Source organism: Entelurus aequoreus, linkage group LG15 (assembly GCF_033978785.1).
Source record: "Entelurus aequoreus isolate RoL-2023_Sb linkage group LG15, RoL_Eaeq_v1.1, whole genome shotgun sequence".
NCBI lineage: Eukaryota > Metazoa > Chordata > Actinopteri > Syngnathiformes > Syngnathidae > Entelurus > Entelurus aequoreus.
This window is the reverse complement of record NC_084745.1, coordinates 7,372,639-7,390,394: the sequence shown is the minus strand read 5'-3', so window position 1 is coordinate 7,390,394 and position 17,756 is coordinate 7,372,639. Positions and strand designations below refer to the sequence as shown.

The window sequence follows — 17,756 nt, the reverse complement described above, 5'->3', positions numbered from 1 at the left end:
AATAAATGTAACTAAGCTACTAGTTAATCTCCATTAAATGTAGCTATGCTATTAGTTACTATCCATTAAATGGAGCTACGTTGCTAGTTACTCTCCAATAAATGTAGCTAAGCTACTAGTTACCCTCCAATAAATGTAACTAAGCTACTAGTTATTTTCCCTAAATGTAGCTAAGCTCATAGTTACACTCCATTAAATGTAGCTAAGCTACTAGTTACTCTCCATTAAATGTAACTAAGCTACTAGTTACTTTCTATTAAATGTAACTAAGGTACGTGTTACTCTCCATTAAAATGTAGCTAAGCTAATAATTACTCGCCATTAAGTATAACTAAGCAACTAGTTACTCTCCATTAAATGTAACTAAACCACTAGTTACTCTTCATTAAATGTAACAAAGTTACTAATTACTCGCCATAAAATGTAACTAAGCTACTAGTTACTCTCAATTAAATATAGCTATGCTACTAGTTACTTTCCATTAAATGTAATTATGCTACTAGTTACTCTCCATTAAATGTAGCTATGCTACTAGTTACTTTCCATTAAATGTAACTATGCTACTAGTTACTCTCTATTAAATGTAACTAAGCTCATAGTTACACTCCATCAAATGTAGCTAAGCTAGTAGTTACACTCCATTAAATATAACTAAGCTACTAGTTATGATTCATTAAATGTAACTAAGCTCATAGTTACACTCCATCAAATGTAGCTAAGCTAGTAGTTACACTCCATTAAAAGTAACTAAACTACTGGTTACTTTCCATTAAATGCAGCTAAGCTACTAGTTACTCTCCATTAAATGTAGCTAAGCTACTGGTTACCCTCCAATAAATGTAACTAAGATACTGGTTACTCTCCATTAAATGTAGCTAAGGTACTAGTTACTCTCCATTAAATGTAACTAAGCTACTAGTTAATCTCCATTAAATGTAGCTATGCTATTAGTTACTATCCATTAAATGGAGCTACGTTACTAGTTACTCTCCAATAAATGTAGCTAAGTTACTAGTTACTCTCCAATAAATGTAACTAAGCTACTAGTTATTTTTCCCTAAATGTAGCTAAGCTCATAGTTACACTCCATTAAATGTAGATAAGCTACTAGTTACTCTACATTAAATGTAGCTAAGCTACTAGTTACTCTCCATTAAATGTAAGTAAACTACTAGTTACTTTCAATTAAATGTAGCTAAGCTACCAGTTACTTTTCATTAAATGTAACTAAGGTACGTGTTACTCTCCATTAAAGGTAGCTAAGCTACTAGTTACTCTCCATTACATGGAACTAAGCTACGAGTTACTTTCCATTAAATGTAACTAAGCTACTAGCTACTTTTCATTAAATGTAGATAAGCTCATAGTTATACGCCATTAACTGTAACTAAGCTACTAGCTACTTTTCATTAAATGTAGCTAAGCTCATAGTTACACGCCATTAAATGTAACTAAGCTACTAGTTACTCTCCAATAAATGTAGCTATGGTACTACCAACATGCAAAGTTTGGACCCCCCTGAGTTAGGCTATGTAGCATCACTTACTTGTAGCCTGCTAGATTTTCAGTCCAGATACAGATTTTTTTATGAGGCGAAAATGAAACGTCATGTTCCATGTTGTCCCTCGCTCATAAACACATCATAGTGGGACTATAGCTTGTCAGTACAACCTCGTACAGTAGGTGGCATCGTAACTCTTAACACACCTGGTCTGCCAGAGAATAAGAAGACAAACAAGAGATCAGTGTTAGCGACTTTTTTTGCTATATTTACCAAGTATACAGAGCCCCAAAAGTAGGGAAGCGTCCTAAATTCGGTACTTTTATAGGCACTGACCGAATTCTCCATGTATCATGTACAATGAAACGCTGCAATATTTCGATACCTTTGTTGCATGTAACGTCACGTCCGGTTTCAGACTAAACACCAGCTTAGGTAAACAAAAACTCAAGCGGCACTCAGGGCGGACTTCCTCCAAGTAAAGTTGCCATTTTCAACACCCACAAAGCAAGTATGCTCGGTAGAAAACGCTCCAACGTAAAGTTAGGCTCCGCTTTATTAAAATGTGCTAGCTTGATGCTAGTTTGCATTGGATTTGCCATTGGCAGGCTACTATTAGCATTAGCGATTTTACATTGAGATTTCAACACCTCCAAATTTGCTAAAGGAAACTATAACTACAATTTATTTTACAATCAAACAGCTGGTGTGTGATAAGCGCACTACTTACAGTACAAACACTTTGTAGGGCGCAACATAACACATTCAACCTCCTGGAAAAACCTACTTCCAAGTTAGACAACATACCATCTAATATTTTGGAAGTGCAAATGAGACTCAAATGTAATTTAAAAAAAACTCCGTACAGGAGGTGGCATCCTAACTCTTAACACACCTCATAAGGTCTGCCAGAGAACAAGAAGACATAGCAGGAGAGATCAGTGTTGCCAACTTAGCCAAGTTGTTTCTATATTTCACGAGTATTCAGAGCCCTAAAGAGTAGGGATGTACGGAGCCCCTAAAGGGACATGGGGGAAATTAATTTTTTTATAATTTATTTATTTATTATTAACTTTTGAGAAAGTTATAAAAAAAAAAAAAAAAAAAAAAAAAAAATTGTTTTTATTTTTTAGACATGTATCTCGTGCGCACGAGATACATGTCTAAAAAAAAGAAAATAAATAAATTATATATATATATTATGCGCACAAGATACATGTTTAAAAAAAAAAGAAAATAAATAAATTATATATATATATTATGCGCACGAGATACATGTCTAAAAAAAAAGAAAATAAATAAATTATATATGTATATTATGTGCACGAGATACATGTCTAAAAAAAAAGAAAATAAATAAATTATATATATATATATATATATTATGCGCACGAGATACATGTCTAAAAAAAAAAGAAAATAAATAAATTATATATATATATTATGCGCACGAGATACCGTATTTTCCGCACCATAAGCCGCACCTAAAAACCACAATTTTTGTCAAAAGCAGACAGTGCGGCTAATAACCCGGTGCGCCTTATATATGGATTAATATTCATATTTATTTTCATAAGGTTTAGGTCTCGCAACTACGGTAAACAGTCGCCATCTTTTTTCCCCGTAAAAGAGGAAGCGCTTCTTCTTCTACGGTAAGCAACCGCCCCCATAGAAGAGGAAGCGCTTCTTCTTCTACTGTAAGCAACCGCCAAGGTGAGCACCCGCCCCCGTAGAAGAAGAAGCGCGCGGATATTTAATTTCATTTGTTTTTCTGTAAAGACAACAAAATGTCTCCTACTAAGAGACACGCGTACAAGGTTCCACTGACTTTTGATATTCATGTGAACCGCACTGTGGATACAACGGGAGCACGTACGGTGAATATTCGCACCACAGGGAATGAGAAGTCGTCCTACTGTGGTTCTAGCTTGCCATGCTAACGGCCAGAAACTTCCACCCACGGTGATATTCAAAAGGAAGACCTTGCCAAAAGAGAACTTTCCAGCCGGCGTCATCATAAAAGCTAACTCGAAGGGATCGGATGGATGAAGAAAAGATGAGCGAGTGGTTGATAGACGTTTACGCGAAGACACTGGGTGACTTTTTTCACGCAGCGCCGTTCCTGTTGATCTACGACTGCATGCGCGTCCACATCACAGATGGTGTCAAAAAACAAGTGAAGCACACCGAAGAAGAATAATTCGAGGGATTTGTAGATGAGTAATAACTTCAGAAAGTGAGCTTTAAATGTTTATTTTGTGTGTTGTGTGACACTAACGTATGAGCAACGTTGAGTTATTGATGTTGCTATTGCTCTGCACTATTTTGAGTGTTACTATTTTTGTGATTGCACATTACATTTTGGGAGTGAACAGAGTTGTTAGAACGCTGGTTTGTAATATATTATTAAAGTTTGACTGACCTATCTGACTGTTTTGTTGACATTCCCTTTAGCGTAGCGTAGGTGCGGCTAATAGCACGGGGCGGCTAACAGGTAAACAAAGTTTTGAAATATGCCGTTCATTAAACGTGCGGCTAATAACACGGGGCGCCTTATGGTGCGGAAAATACGGTACATGTCTAAAAAAAAAAGAAAATAAATAAATTATATATATATATATATTATGCGCACAAGATACATGTCTAAAAAAAAAGAAAATAAATAAATTATATATATATATATTATGCGCACGAGATACATGTCTAAAAAAAAAGAAAATAAATAAATTATATATATATATTATGCGCACGAGATACATGTCTAAAAAAAAAGAAAATAATAAATTATATATATATATATTATGCGCACGAGATACATGTCTAAAAAAAAAGAAAATAAATAAATTGTATATATATATATTATGCGCACGAGATACATGTCTAAAAAAAAAGAAAATAAATAAATTATATATATATATATTATGCGCACAAGATACATGTCTAAAAAAAAAGAAAATAAATAAATTATATATATATATATTATGCGCACAAGATACATGTCTAAAAAAAAAGAAAATAAATAAATTATATATATATATTATGCGCACGAGATACATGTCTAAAAAAATAAATAAAAATAAATTATATATATATATTATGCGCACAAGATACATGTCTAAAAAAAAAAGAAAATAAATAAATTATATATATATATATTATGCGCACGAGATACATGTCTAAAAAAAAGAAAATAAATAAATTATATATATGTATATTATGCGCACGAGATACATGTCTAAAAAAAAATGTTAAAAAATAAATTATATATATATATTATATATATATAATTTATAAGTTTGAAATAAAATAAAAATTATAATTAAAAAAAGTTTCTCGTGCGCACGTGATAGTTTCTCGTGGGCACGAGATACATGTCTAAAAAAATAAATTTAAAAAATTTGAATTTTTTTTTTCTCCCCCATGTCCCTTTAAGGGCTCCGTAGGGATGGGTACCAAATTTGGTATTTATATAGGCACTAACTCAATTCCGTCGTTAGTACGGGCTATCGATTCACATGAAATCAAACAGTGCCATATTTCGATAACTTTGTTGCATGTAACGTCAGACTAAACACGGGCTCACGTGGACAATAACTCAAGCAGCACTTAGGGCGGACTTCCTCCAAGTAAAGTTGCGATTTTCAACACCCACAAAGCAAGTATGCTCGGTAGAAAACGCTCCAACATAAAGTAAGGCTCCATCCACTCTTTAAAATTTGCGCTATCTGGATGCTAATTTGCATTGGATTTGCCATTGACTATTAACATTGGCGATTTTACATTTTACAAATTTGGTAAATGAAAACTACAACTAGGATGAAAGTTAATGGGTGTGTAATAGGCACAACACTTACTGTATAAACACTTTGTAGGGTGCAACATAACACATTCTACATACCATAGATAGCCTGTCAGGTTCAAACACTGATGACATCTATTAAACAAGACAAGAAGCAAGGACTTAAACAGGGACAGAATTAAATTTAGCTCAATGAGAAGCCTTGTACAGTGTCGTCCCACGCTCCTGACAAAAGATTGTACACCTCCTCTTTTATTTGGACTTTCCCTACTTACATGGCAACAGCTGTTTCTAAGGGAGGGGGGTCGTAAACAGCCATCGCCTTTGATTACAAACAGTTCAAAGAAAAGGTCCCTGGAGGGGAGTCAGGTCCTGCTTCCTCTCCGCTTTGTAGCTCTCAGGTCAAGACAAAATATTTCTGTGGATTACAATACATCAAAGAAACAGAACACCTTTATGTTGCTTCCCATCCTACACAGTGGAGTTTTACAAGCATTCTTCTTGGTAGGATCAAAGACAGCTTTTGTCCCCTCGTCGGGAACTCATGGAAACACAAAGTTTTGTGATAACTTAGGTACAATTATTCTGACATAGCCTGTACAGTACTGCCATCTAATGTCTTGGAAGTGCAACTGCATTGCGAGTGAGATTCAAATGTTATCAGAAAACACAGTTATCATAATCAGCTCATTTTTAAATGTTACATTAAAAAAAATTACATTTTATGATCAATCAATAAATATATATTATATTAACACACACAAAAGTACAGAGAATTGATACCGTTTTGGTTCAAATGTGAATGGTACCTATCCCTAATCAAGGAATACAGTAGGGACGGGATTCAAAAGGCACTATTTGTCTCGGTTTACCTGACACATGAAACGTGACGAATTGCGGGAGTGCACTATCCACTTTAGCCGCCATTCCAACTTTGACCGCAGCGTCCGTTGCTATGTAGTTTGGAGCTTTACCTCATTTTCAGCAGACTGTGTTGCGAAGGGATTAACCCCTCCTCTTCCTCTCATGCGAGATCCACCCGGGAATCCCTTTCCTACTGTCGCTTGTTGCATCAAATAATATTGAGTTAAGAGCTGTTTTTCTGTCAAAATGTATATACATTAATCAATAAAGATGAAATAAAGTTGATGCGCATACTTTCCAGGCAATCGCGGGCCACAAAGAATAATGGGGCGGGCCAGATGTGGCCCCCGGGCCTTGACTTTGACACCTGTGTCTTAGAGACTCTGCCGTGAAAACCAGCTTCTAAAGGCCCTCACAGGCTTCTCAATCTTGTTTGTAACACAAAAAACTAGAAGAAGTTATGCAAATGATCTCCATCATTATGCAAATTAGACGATGATGTCATTAAGTCCCCCAGCACCACAAATAGATTGCAGTCCTGTGGGAAGCGCTGAGTTGTACATTAGAACACATGAAGACCACACGGACAGAACATTCTAGATTCATTCCGAGGGTAATGTATTCAAATGTTTCTCTTGCCTAGTCGGCGCTCAACGACGTGGTGGCTCTCTGCGAGGTGGAGGGCATGACCTCGCCTCTGGTCCTCAGCATCCTGGCCCCCACCACCCAGAGCCTGCGGGTGTCCTATTCGCTGCCCGATGTCAGGTGGGAGCGTGCACCTTTGACACGCTGCAATCTGACGTGTGGACCCATACTGAAATGTCCACACCGCCCATACCAGATCTTTATGCCCTAATAGCGATTCTCACATCAAAATATCGACACTTTGGATATTTTAGTTAAGGCGTATTAAAATGTCAAAGTATGCGACGCTCATATTGATATTTTTTTATTTAAAAAAAACACATATTGTCAACTATGTATTATAGCTGACGAGGTACATTATTATCAAATATTAGTTAGAACATTCAGCTTTTTCTACGATTTTTTTAGCTCTTTTTCCTCAAATTTGTACTGTTATTTTTTTCCCATGTAAGTATAGAATAAAAATAATAATACGTTTGTATATATATATATATATATATATATATATGTATGTATATATATGTATGTGTATATACAAATGTATGTATATATATGTGTGTGTATGTGTGTGTACATGTATGTGAATGTGTGTGTGCGTATGTATATATATATATACATATTTATATATACACATATATATGTATGTATATATATATATGTATATGTGTGTACATGTATGTGAATGTGTGTGTGCGTATGTGTATATATATATATTTATATATATATTTATATATACACATATATTTATATATACACATGTATATATATATATTTATATATACACATATATTTATATATACACATGTATATATATATATATACATATATTTATATATACACATGTATGTATATATATATATATATATATATATATATATATATATGTATACATATATATATATATATGTATATATATACACATGTGTATATATATATATATATATATATATATATATATATATATATATATATATATATATATATATATATATATATGTATACATATATATATATGTATATATATACACATGTGTATATATATATATATATATATATATATATATATATATATATATATATATATATATACATATACATATACATATATATACATATATATATATATATATATATATATACACATATACATATACATATATATACATATAGCCTCGCCCCTGGCCAATTTTTTTTAACCCAATGCGGCCCCCGGGTCAAAAAGTTTGTGGATCCCTTACATAGTGTGTCAAAAATTCTGCCTGTATGGAAATATTCATATTCAGTTCCACATTTAACAGTGTTTTTATTATGGTTATTTTTCAAATTAATTCAAAAATTATTTTATTTTTTAATGAACTAACTCAACTTTGTTTATATTTTAGGGATATTTTGATTTAGAGAGCTTCTAATATTTTAGCTGAGGGTTGTCTAAAGTTTTTCCACCAAGATCGGAATGCTAAGAAGTGGGGGGATAACAAAAAATATTGATTTTGGAATTAATCGCGATTCTTACTTGTAACAATTTTTAATAGATTCACAAAAATCAAAAATGGATTAAAAACAAAAAAAAAGTTTGCTTTTAAGTGATATATAAATATATCAAAGCTGTAATCTATTTTATGGAGGAATGTAGTTATTCATAGAACTGGCACCCGATGTTATTAAAAAAAGTATTAATTGAATCGAATCAAACCGAATCGTGTGGTGCCCAAAGATTCACAGCCCTACTAAAAAGTCAAGTGTGAGAGAGACATTTTTATTTTTATTTATTTTATTTTTTTTAAATGCTAAAAACAGATATATATTTAAAGACAAAACTTTCTGTTATTGGTGACTAAGTTACGGAGCCCCTAAAGGGACATGGGGGACATTTCTTTTTAGTTTTTTTTTTTTTAGACATGTATCTCTTGCGCACGAGAAACTATCTCGCACGAGAAACTTTTTTATAAAGTTATAAAAAAAAAATTAAAAACATTTTTTTATTATTTTTTTTATTTTTTAGACATGCATCTCAAGAAACTTTGTCGTGCGCACGAGAAACTTTTTATGAAGTTATAAAAAAACAAAATAAAAAAATTATAATTTATTTATTTTTTTAGACATGTATCTTGAGAAACTCTCGTGCGCACAAGATACAAGTCTAAAAAAAAATAAATAAATAAATAAATTTTTTAAATTTTAATTATAACTTTATAAAAAGTTTCTCGTGCGCACGAGATACACGTCTAAAGAAAAAAAAAAAAAATTGTTTTTCCCCCATGTCCCTTTAGGGGCTCCGTACTAAGTATGTTATTAGTTTTTAAAGGGCAAACTTTTTTATAAAGTTATTAAAAAAAAAATTAAAACATTGTTTTATTATTTTTTAGACATGTATCTCAAGAAACTTTGTCGTGCGCACGAGAAACTTTTTATGAAGTTATAAAAAAAAAAAAAAAAAAAAATAATAATTTTTTTTTAATTTTTTAGACATGTATCTTGAGAAACTATCGCGCGCACGAGATACAAGTCTAAAAAAAATAAAAAATTATACTTTTAAAATTTTTGTTTTTATAACTTTATAAAAAGTTTCTCGAGCGCACGAGATACACGTCTAAAGAAAAAAATAAAAATAAAAAATTATAAAAAAATGTTTTTCCCCCATGTCCCTTTAGGGGCTCCGTACTAAGTATGGTATTAGTTTTTAAAGGGGAAACTTTTTTATAAAGTTATAAAAAAAAAAATTTAAACATTTTTTTATTATTTTTTTTATTTTTTATTTTTTAGACATGTATCTCAAGAAACTTTGTCGTGCGCACGAGAAACTTTTTATGAAGTTATAAAAAAAACAAAATAAAAAATATATTATTTATTTATTTTTTTAGACATGTATCTTGAGAAACTTTCTCGTGCGCACGAGATACAAGTCTAAAAAAAAAAAAAAAAAAAAATACTTTTTTTAAATTTTTTTTTTATAACTTTATAAAAAGTTTCTCGTGCGCCCGAGATACATGTCTAAAAAAAAAAAAAAAAAAAAAAAATTATAAAAAAATATTTTTCCCCCATGTCCCTTTAGGGGCTCCGTACTAAGTATATTATTAGTTTATAAAGTTTTTTCTAATTACATAGCTTTTTTTTCTCCTTACATTTTTAGTATTGTTTTTTTTTTTGGGATAGATTTGTTATTAATTTAAAATACACAACTTTTTACATTTTAGTAGACACGTTAGGTATATTTGCGTTAAGTATCGGATCGGTATCGCCGATACCAGCCTGAATTTGGAGAGAAAATCGGCGGTCTCGCCCTGCTGCTCTTCCCCCCAGCGCTGACCCGCCCTCAGAAGACCCGGCGCAGTTGACGCTGGACTTTGGCGGTGACGTCCTGCTGGGGAAACCAGTCACCAAGCAGCTCCTGATAACCAATCACACGGCCATCCCGGCAGCCTTCAGCATCGAGGCGCAGTATTTCCGCTGCCGGGGCCGGAAGCCCGTCAAGCCAGCGGAGAAAAGGTGCTGGCCTCGGCAAACATCAGCACTGGACGTTTGTTGTGACGTGTCCTGTGTCCTGCCTGCAGACCTCCATACATGAAGAAGCCGCTTCACTCGGTCCAAGCCAGGAAGTTGGAAGAGCAGTCGCACAAGGGTATGTTTCATTTACCTCCTGGGGCCGCTGGAACCACCATGTCTTTCTCTGGCTGCAGACTTTTTGAGTCACCTGCTGGCCAACGGTAAAGGTGCGGCCTTCTACGTCCTGCCGAGCACGGGAACGCTGGAGCCCTTCGAGACCCAAACTGTGGAGGTGACGGCCTACACCGACATGTGGGGGGAGTACAGCGACGATCTCGTATGCGGTGTGAGTACTTTGTAAAGTCATATTTGCTGCACCTTCTTGTACAAAAGCCAAAAGCAGTGAAGTTGTCACGTTGTGTAAATGGTAAATAAAAACAGAATACAATGATTTGCAAATCATTTTCAACTTATATTCAATTGAATAGACTGCAAAGACACGATACTTAACGTTCAAACTGGAAAACTTAATTTTTTTGCAAATATTAGCTTATTTGGAACTTGATGCCTGCAACATGTTTCAAAAAAGCTGGCACAAGTGGCAAAAACGACTGAGTAAGTTGAGTAATGCTCATCTTTTACTTATTTGGAACATCCCACAGGTGAACAGGCTAATTGGGAACAGGTGGGTGCCATGATTGGGTATAAAAGCAGCTTCCATGAAATGCTCAGTCATTCACAAACAAGGACGGGGCGAGGGTCAACACTTTGTCAACAAATGCGGGAGCAAATTGTCCAACAGTTTGAGAACAACATTTCTCAACCAGCTATTGCAAGGAATTTAGGGATTTCACCATCTACGGTTCGTAATATCATCAAAAGGTTCAGAGAATCTGGAGAAATCATTGCATGTAAGCGATGATATTACGGACCTTCAGGCGGTACTGCATCAAAAACCGACATCAGTGTGTAAAGGATATCACTACATGGGCTCAGGAACACTTCAGAAACCCACTGTCAGTAACTACAGTTGGTCGCTACATCTGTAAGTGCAAGTTAAAACTCTACTATGCAAAGCGAAAGTCATTTATCAACAACACCCAGACACGCTGCCGGCTTGGCTGGGCCCGAGCTCATCTAAGATGGACTGATGCAAAGTGGAAAAGTGTTTTTTGAAACTGTGGGCGTCGTGTCCTCCAGACCAAAGAAGAAAAGAACCATCCGGATTGTTCTAGGCGCAAAGTGGAAAAGCCAGCATGTGTGATGGTATGGGGGTGTATTAGTGCCCAAGACATGGGTAACTTACACATCTGTGAAGGCACCATTAATGCTGAAAGGTACATACAGGTTTTGGAGCAACATATGTTGCCATCCAAGCAACGTCATCATGGACGCCCCTGCTTATTTCAGCAAGACAATGCCAAGCCACGTGTTACATCAACGTGGCTTCATAGTAAAAGAGTGCGGGTACTAGACTGGCCTGCCTGTAGTCCAGACCTGTCTCCCATTGAAAATGTGTGGCACATTATGAAGCCTAAAGTACCACAACGGAGACCCCCGGACTGTTGAACAACTTAAGCTGTACATCAAGCAAGAATGTGTCTCCTCAGTTCCCAAACATTTACTGAGTGTTGTTAAAAGGAAAGGCCATGTAACACAGTGGTAAAAATGCTTCTGTCACAACTTTTTGTGTTGTTGCCATTAAATGATTAGTTAATGATTATTTGCAACAACAAAAAAAAGAAGTTTCTCAGTGTGAACGTTAAGTATCTTGTCTTTGCAGTCTATTCAATTGAATATAAATTGAAAAGGATTTGCAAATCATTGTATTCTCTTTTTATTTACGAATTACACGTGACAACTTAGCTCAGGGGTCACCAACGTGGTGCCCGCGGGCACCAGATAGCCCGTAAGGACCAGATGAGTAGCCCGCTGGCCTGTTCTAAAAATAGCTCAAATAGCAGCACTTGCCTCTATTTTTTTAAATTGTATTTATTTACTAGCAAGCTGGTCTCGCTTTGCTTGACATTTTTAATTCTAAGAGAGACAAAACTCAAATAGAATTTGAAAATCCAAGAAAATATTTTAAAGACTTGGTCTTCACTTGTTTAAATAAATTCTTTTTTTTTTTTTACTTTGCTTCTTATAACTTTCAGAAAGACAATTTTAGAGAAAAAATACAACCTTAAAAATGATTTTAGGATTTTTAAACACATATACCTTTTTACCTTTTAAATTGCTTCCTCTTCTTTCCTGACAATTTAAACCAATGTTCAAGTAAATTTATTTTTTATTGTAAAGAATAATAAATACATTTTAATATAATTCTTCATTTTAGCTTCTGTTTTTTCGACGAAGAATATTTGTGAAATATTTCTTCAAACTTATTATGATTAAAATTCAAAAAAAATTATTCTGGCAAATCTAGAAAATCTGTAGAATCAAATTTAAATCTTATTTCAAAGTCTTTTGAATTTCTTTGAAAAATTTTTGTTCTGGAAAATCTAGAAGAAATAATGATTTGTCTTTGTTAAAAATATAGCTTGGTCCAATTTGTTATATATTCTAACAAAGTGCAGATTGGATTTTAACCTATTTAAAACATGTCATCAAAATTCTAAAATTAATCTTAATCAGGAAAAATTACTAATGATGTTCCATAAATATATTTTTTTAATTTTTTCAAAAAGATTCGAATTAGCTAGTTTTTCTGTCCTTTTTTTCGGTTGAATTTTGAATTTTAAAGAGTCGAAATTGAAGATAGACTATGTTTCAAAATGTAATTGTCATTTTTTTGTGTTTTCTCCTCTTTTAAACCATTCAATTAAGTGTAAATATCATTCATTATTAATAACAACATAGAGTTAAAGGTAAATTGAGCAAATTGGCTATTTCTGGCAATTTATTTAAGTGTGTATCAAACTGGTAGCCCTTCGCATTAATCACTACCCAAGAAGTAGCTCTTGCTTTCAAAAAGGTTGGTGACCCCTGACTTAGCTGGTTATGGGGTTTGCATGCGTGTTAAGTACACAGCACCTGTGTCTCCTCTCTGCAGGTGGGGGACCTCCAGCCCACCCTCATCCCCGTGCAGATGACCGTCAGAGGATGTCCACTCTACTTCCAGATCACGGGCCCTCGTACGGACGACCAGACCCAAGGACCCAACCTACAGTGAGGAGCACTTCAGGAGTGAATGTTTTTGTCCAGGACTGTCTTTCACCAGGTCACATCTTTTAGGTTTGGCACTCGCGTGTCCGGAGGCGACACCGTGTCTCGCTCTCTGCGCATCAACAACCCCACCATGTTCGGTAAGCCGTCTCACTTCCTGTCCGCGTGATGGTCTTTGGAGAGCCACGCGTTTTGTCGCTTCCTCGCAGATATCCGCCTGGACTGGGAGACCTACAACATCCTTGCCAACGACCGTAAACTGGTGGACGTGGTGATTTCCTACGGACAAAGCTTCCCTCTGAGGGACGCCGACGGCACTGAGATTGTGGGAGACGCGCCAAAGCTTTGTAACGCAGAGGCTGCTGGGAAAACAACTCAGGTTTTAAGCAAACACATGCACTACACCAGGGATGTCAAACTGGTTTTCATTGAGGGCCACATGGCCGTTATGGCTGCCATCAGAGTAACAAAATAATGTATGAATTTGCCTCTGGATTTCATTATTAAGTATATAAATTGTTTTAAAGGCCTACTGAAAGCCACTACTACCGACCACGCAGTCTGATAGTTTATATATCAATGATGAAATCTTAACATTGCAACACATGCCAATACGGCCGGGTTAACTTATAAAGTGCAATTTAAAATTTCCCGCTAAACTTCCGGTTGAAAACTCCTTTGGATATGACGTATGCGCGTGACGTAGCCAGTAAAACAGAGGTATGGCTCCCCCATTGAGGCCAATACAACAAGCTCTGTTTTCATTTCATAATTCCACAGTATTCTGGACATCTGTGTTGGTGAATCTTTTGCAATTTGTTTAATGAACAATGGAGATTGCAAAGAAGAAAGTTGTAGGTGGGATCGGTGTATTAGCGGCTGGCTGCAGCAACACAACCAGGAGGACTTTGACTTGGATAGCAGACGCGCTAGCCGATGCTAGCCGCCAACCGCATCTGTGATCGGGTGAAGTCCTTCGTCGCGCCGTCGATCGCTGGAACGCAGGTGAGCACGGGTGTTGATGAGCAGATGAGGGCTGGCTGGCGTAGGTGGAGCGCTAATGTTTTTATCATAGCTCTGTGAGGTCCGGTTGCTAAGTTGCTAAGTTAGCTTCAGCGTCGTTAGCAACAGCATTGTTAAGCTTTGCCAGGCTGAGAATTATTAACCGTGTAGTTACATGTCCATGGTTTAATAGTATTGTTGATCTTCTGTCAATCCTTCCAGTTAGGGATTTATTTATTTTGTTTCTATCTGCATTTGAGCCCGATGCTATCACGTTAGCTCAGTAGCTAAAGAGCTTCGCCGATGTATTGTCGTGGAGATAAAAGTCACTGTGAATGTCCATTTCGCGTTCTCGACTCTCATTTTCAAGAGGATATAGTATCCGAGGTGGTTTAAAATACAAATCCGTGATCCACAATAGAAAAAGGAGAGAGTGTGGAATCCAATGAGCCAGCTTGTACCTAAGTTACGGTCAGAGCGAAAAAAGATATGTCTTTCACTGCATTCTAGTCCGTCACTCTAACATTCCTCATCCACAAATCTTTCATCCTCGCTCAAATTAATGGGGTAATCGTCGCTTTCTCGGTCCGAATCGCTCTAGCTGCGTTGAAAACAATAGGAAAATATGAGGAGGTGAACAACTGACTACGTCACGCTACTTCCGGTAGGGGCAAGGCTTTTTTTAACTTATAAAGTGCAATTTTAAATTTGCCGCTAAACTTCCGGTTCGAAACGCCTCTGAGGATGACGTATGCGCGTGACATAGCCCGGGGAACACGGGTATGGCTTCCACATTGAAGCCAATTAGAAATAGCTGTTTTCATCTCATTCAGGGTGTATTCTGGACATCAGTGTTGGTGAATCTGTTGCAATTATGTTCATTGCATTATGGAGAAAGAAGCTGAGCAAGCAAAGAAGAAAGTTCTCGGTGCAAAGCGGACGTATTTTGCGAAGGAAGTCAGCAGCAACACAACACAGGCGGTGTTTCATTGTTTACATTCCCGAAAGATGCAGTCAAGATGGAAGAACTCGGATAACAGAGACTCTAACCAGGAGGACTTTTGACTTCGATACACAGACGCCTGTAGAGAACTTGGACAACACAGACTCTTACCAGGATTACTTTGATTTGGATGACAAAGACGCAGACGTGCTACCGTGAGTATGCAGCTTTGGCTTCCAAACATTTGATTGCTTGACCGTACGTGCGCGTCACGTACGTAACTTTGTTTAAATATATAAGCTTTATGAACCTTGGGTTAGGTGAACGGTCTTTTGGGCTGAGTGATTGTGTGTGTTGATCAGGTGTTTGAATTGTATTGGCGTGTTCTATGGAGCTAGGAGCTAGCAGAGGAGCTAGGAGTTAGCATAACAAACACGTAGGTGTTTTTATGCAGGATTAATTTGTGGCATATTAAATATAAGCCTGGTTGTGTTTTGGCTAATAGAGTATATATATGTCTTGTGTTTATTTACTGTTTTAGTCATTCCCAGCTGAATACCAGGTACCGTGAGTAGCAGCTGCGCTTCCAAACATTTGATCGCTTGCCAGTACGTGCGCGTCACGTACGTTACTTTGTTTAAATATATAAGCTTTATGAACCTTGGGTTTGGTGAATGGTCTTTTGGGCTGAGTGATTGTGTGTGTTGATCAGGTGTTTGAATTGGATTGGCGGCTTATATGGAGCTAGGAGCTAAGAGCTAGCATAGGAGCTAGGAGCTAGCATAACAAACACTGAGGTGTTTTTATGCAGGATTAATTTGTGGCATATTAAATATAAGCCTGGTTGTGTTGTGGCTAATAGAGTATATATATGTCTTGTGTTTATTGTAGTCATTCCCAGCTGAATATCAGGTCACCCCCGGCTCTCACAGCATCTTCCCTATCTGAATAGCTTCCACTCCCCACTAGTCCTTCACTTGCACTTTAATCATCCACAAATCTTTCATCCTCGCTCAAATTAATGGGGAAATTGTCGCTTTCTCGGTCCGAATCTCTCTCACTTCATGCGGCCATCATTGTAAACAATAGGGAACTTTGCGTATATGTTCAACTGACTACGTCACGCTACTTCCGGTAGGGGCAAGGCTTTTTTTTATCAGATACCAAAAGTTGCGATCTTTATCGTCGTTGTTCTATACTAAATCCTTTCAGCAAAAATATGTCAATATCGCGAAATGATCAAGTATGACACATAGAATAGATCTGCTATCCCCGTTTAAATAAAAAAAATTCATTTCAGTAGGCCTTTAAGTAGACTGTCAATTTTACAGTATAAACTTTTCATTTACAACATTTTACTGTAGAATACAGTGTGTTTTATTTTATTTTTTACGTACGTAAAATATGTAAAATAATAAATATAAAGCAAAATGTAGACACTTATGTTTGTCCATATGATCTTATTGTTCTGTCTTTATATATTTTTTTTCAATTGAAATATATTTTTACAGTCTTTTATCTCATTGTAAAGAGAATTCCTTAGTTTACAAAGTCACCGGTAACAAACGTGTCCGCGTCATTTACCTTGCATGAATTATTAATTGTTAAAAATGATCACTCCACTTCAACTTAAAGACAGCACAAGTCCATTCCAGACAGTTAATAATAAATATGTTAGTGTTTTTCATAGCTACCATTGTTTTTGGTTTTTTTGACTCATTTCACCTGATATAACCTTTTCTAACATTCCACACCACTATAATTTCTGCTGGTATAGTATCAAATCAGTATCGGTATCGACCAATAACTAAGGCTCCGATATCAGGATTGCATCGGAAGTGAAAAAGTTGTTGTACATTTTATCTTCATCCTGAACGCTGAGCTGAAGGCTGAATAAAGCACACTTTTTGTGACAAGACTCGTCATTTACGATAAATACACTACCGTTCAAAAGTTTGGGGTCACCCAAACAATTTTGTGGAATAGCCTTCATTTCTAAGAACAAGAATAGACTGTCGAGTTTCAGATGAAAGTTCTCTTTTTCTGGCCATTTTGAGCGTTTAATTGACCCCAGAAATGTGATGCTCCAGAAACTCAATCTGCTCAAAGGAAGGTCAGTTTTGTAGCTTCTGTAACGAGCTAAACTGTTTTCAGATGTGTGAACATGATTGCACAAGGGTTTTCTAATCATCTATTAGCCTTCTGAGCCAATGAGCAAACACTTCGTACCATTAGAACACTGGTGTTGAGTATTAAACTCTGCGACTGGTGTTTTCGGATATTGACCACGTTGGGGTTCCGGTCAGAGAACACACAGTGATCATTTGGACTCCTCCAACTTTAATGGTGCA

The 17,756-nt window shown here is 36.0% G+C and overlaps 1 protein-coding gene across 1 annotated transcript in view; it reads left to right on the top strand.

Annotated features, from left to right (window-relative positions):
* The window catches only part of dlec1 (DLEC1 cilia and flagella associated protein), a 71,242-nt gene that overhangs the window by 36,864 nt on the left and 16,622 nt on the right, over nt 1-17,756 (top strand). The window contains exons 23-29 of the mRNA XM_062020659.1: nt 6,808-6,929; nt 10,110-10,295; nt 10,361-10,428; nt 10,487-10,638; nt 13,348-13,463; nt 13,530-13,600; nt 13,670-13,839. Of these exons, the coding sequence (XP_061876643.1) occupies nt 6,808-6,929; nt 10,110-10,295; nt 10,361-10,428; nt 10,487-10,638; nt 13,348-13,463; nt 13,530-13,600; nt 13,670-13,839 (885 nt within the window). The remainder of the gene's footprint in view (nt 1-6,807; nt 6,930-10,109; nt 10,296-10,360; nt 10,429-10,486; nt 10,639-13,347; nt 13,464-13,529; nt 13,601-13,669; nt 13,840-17,756) is intronic.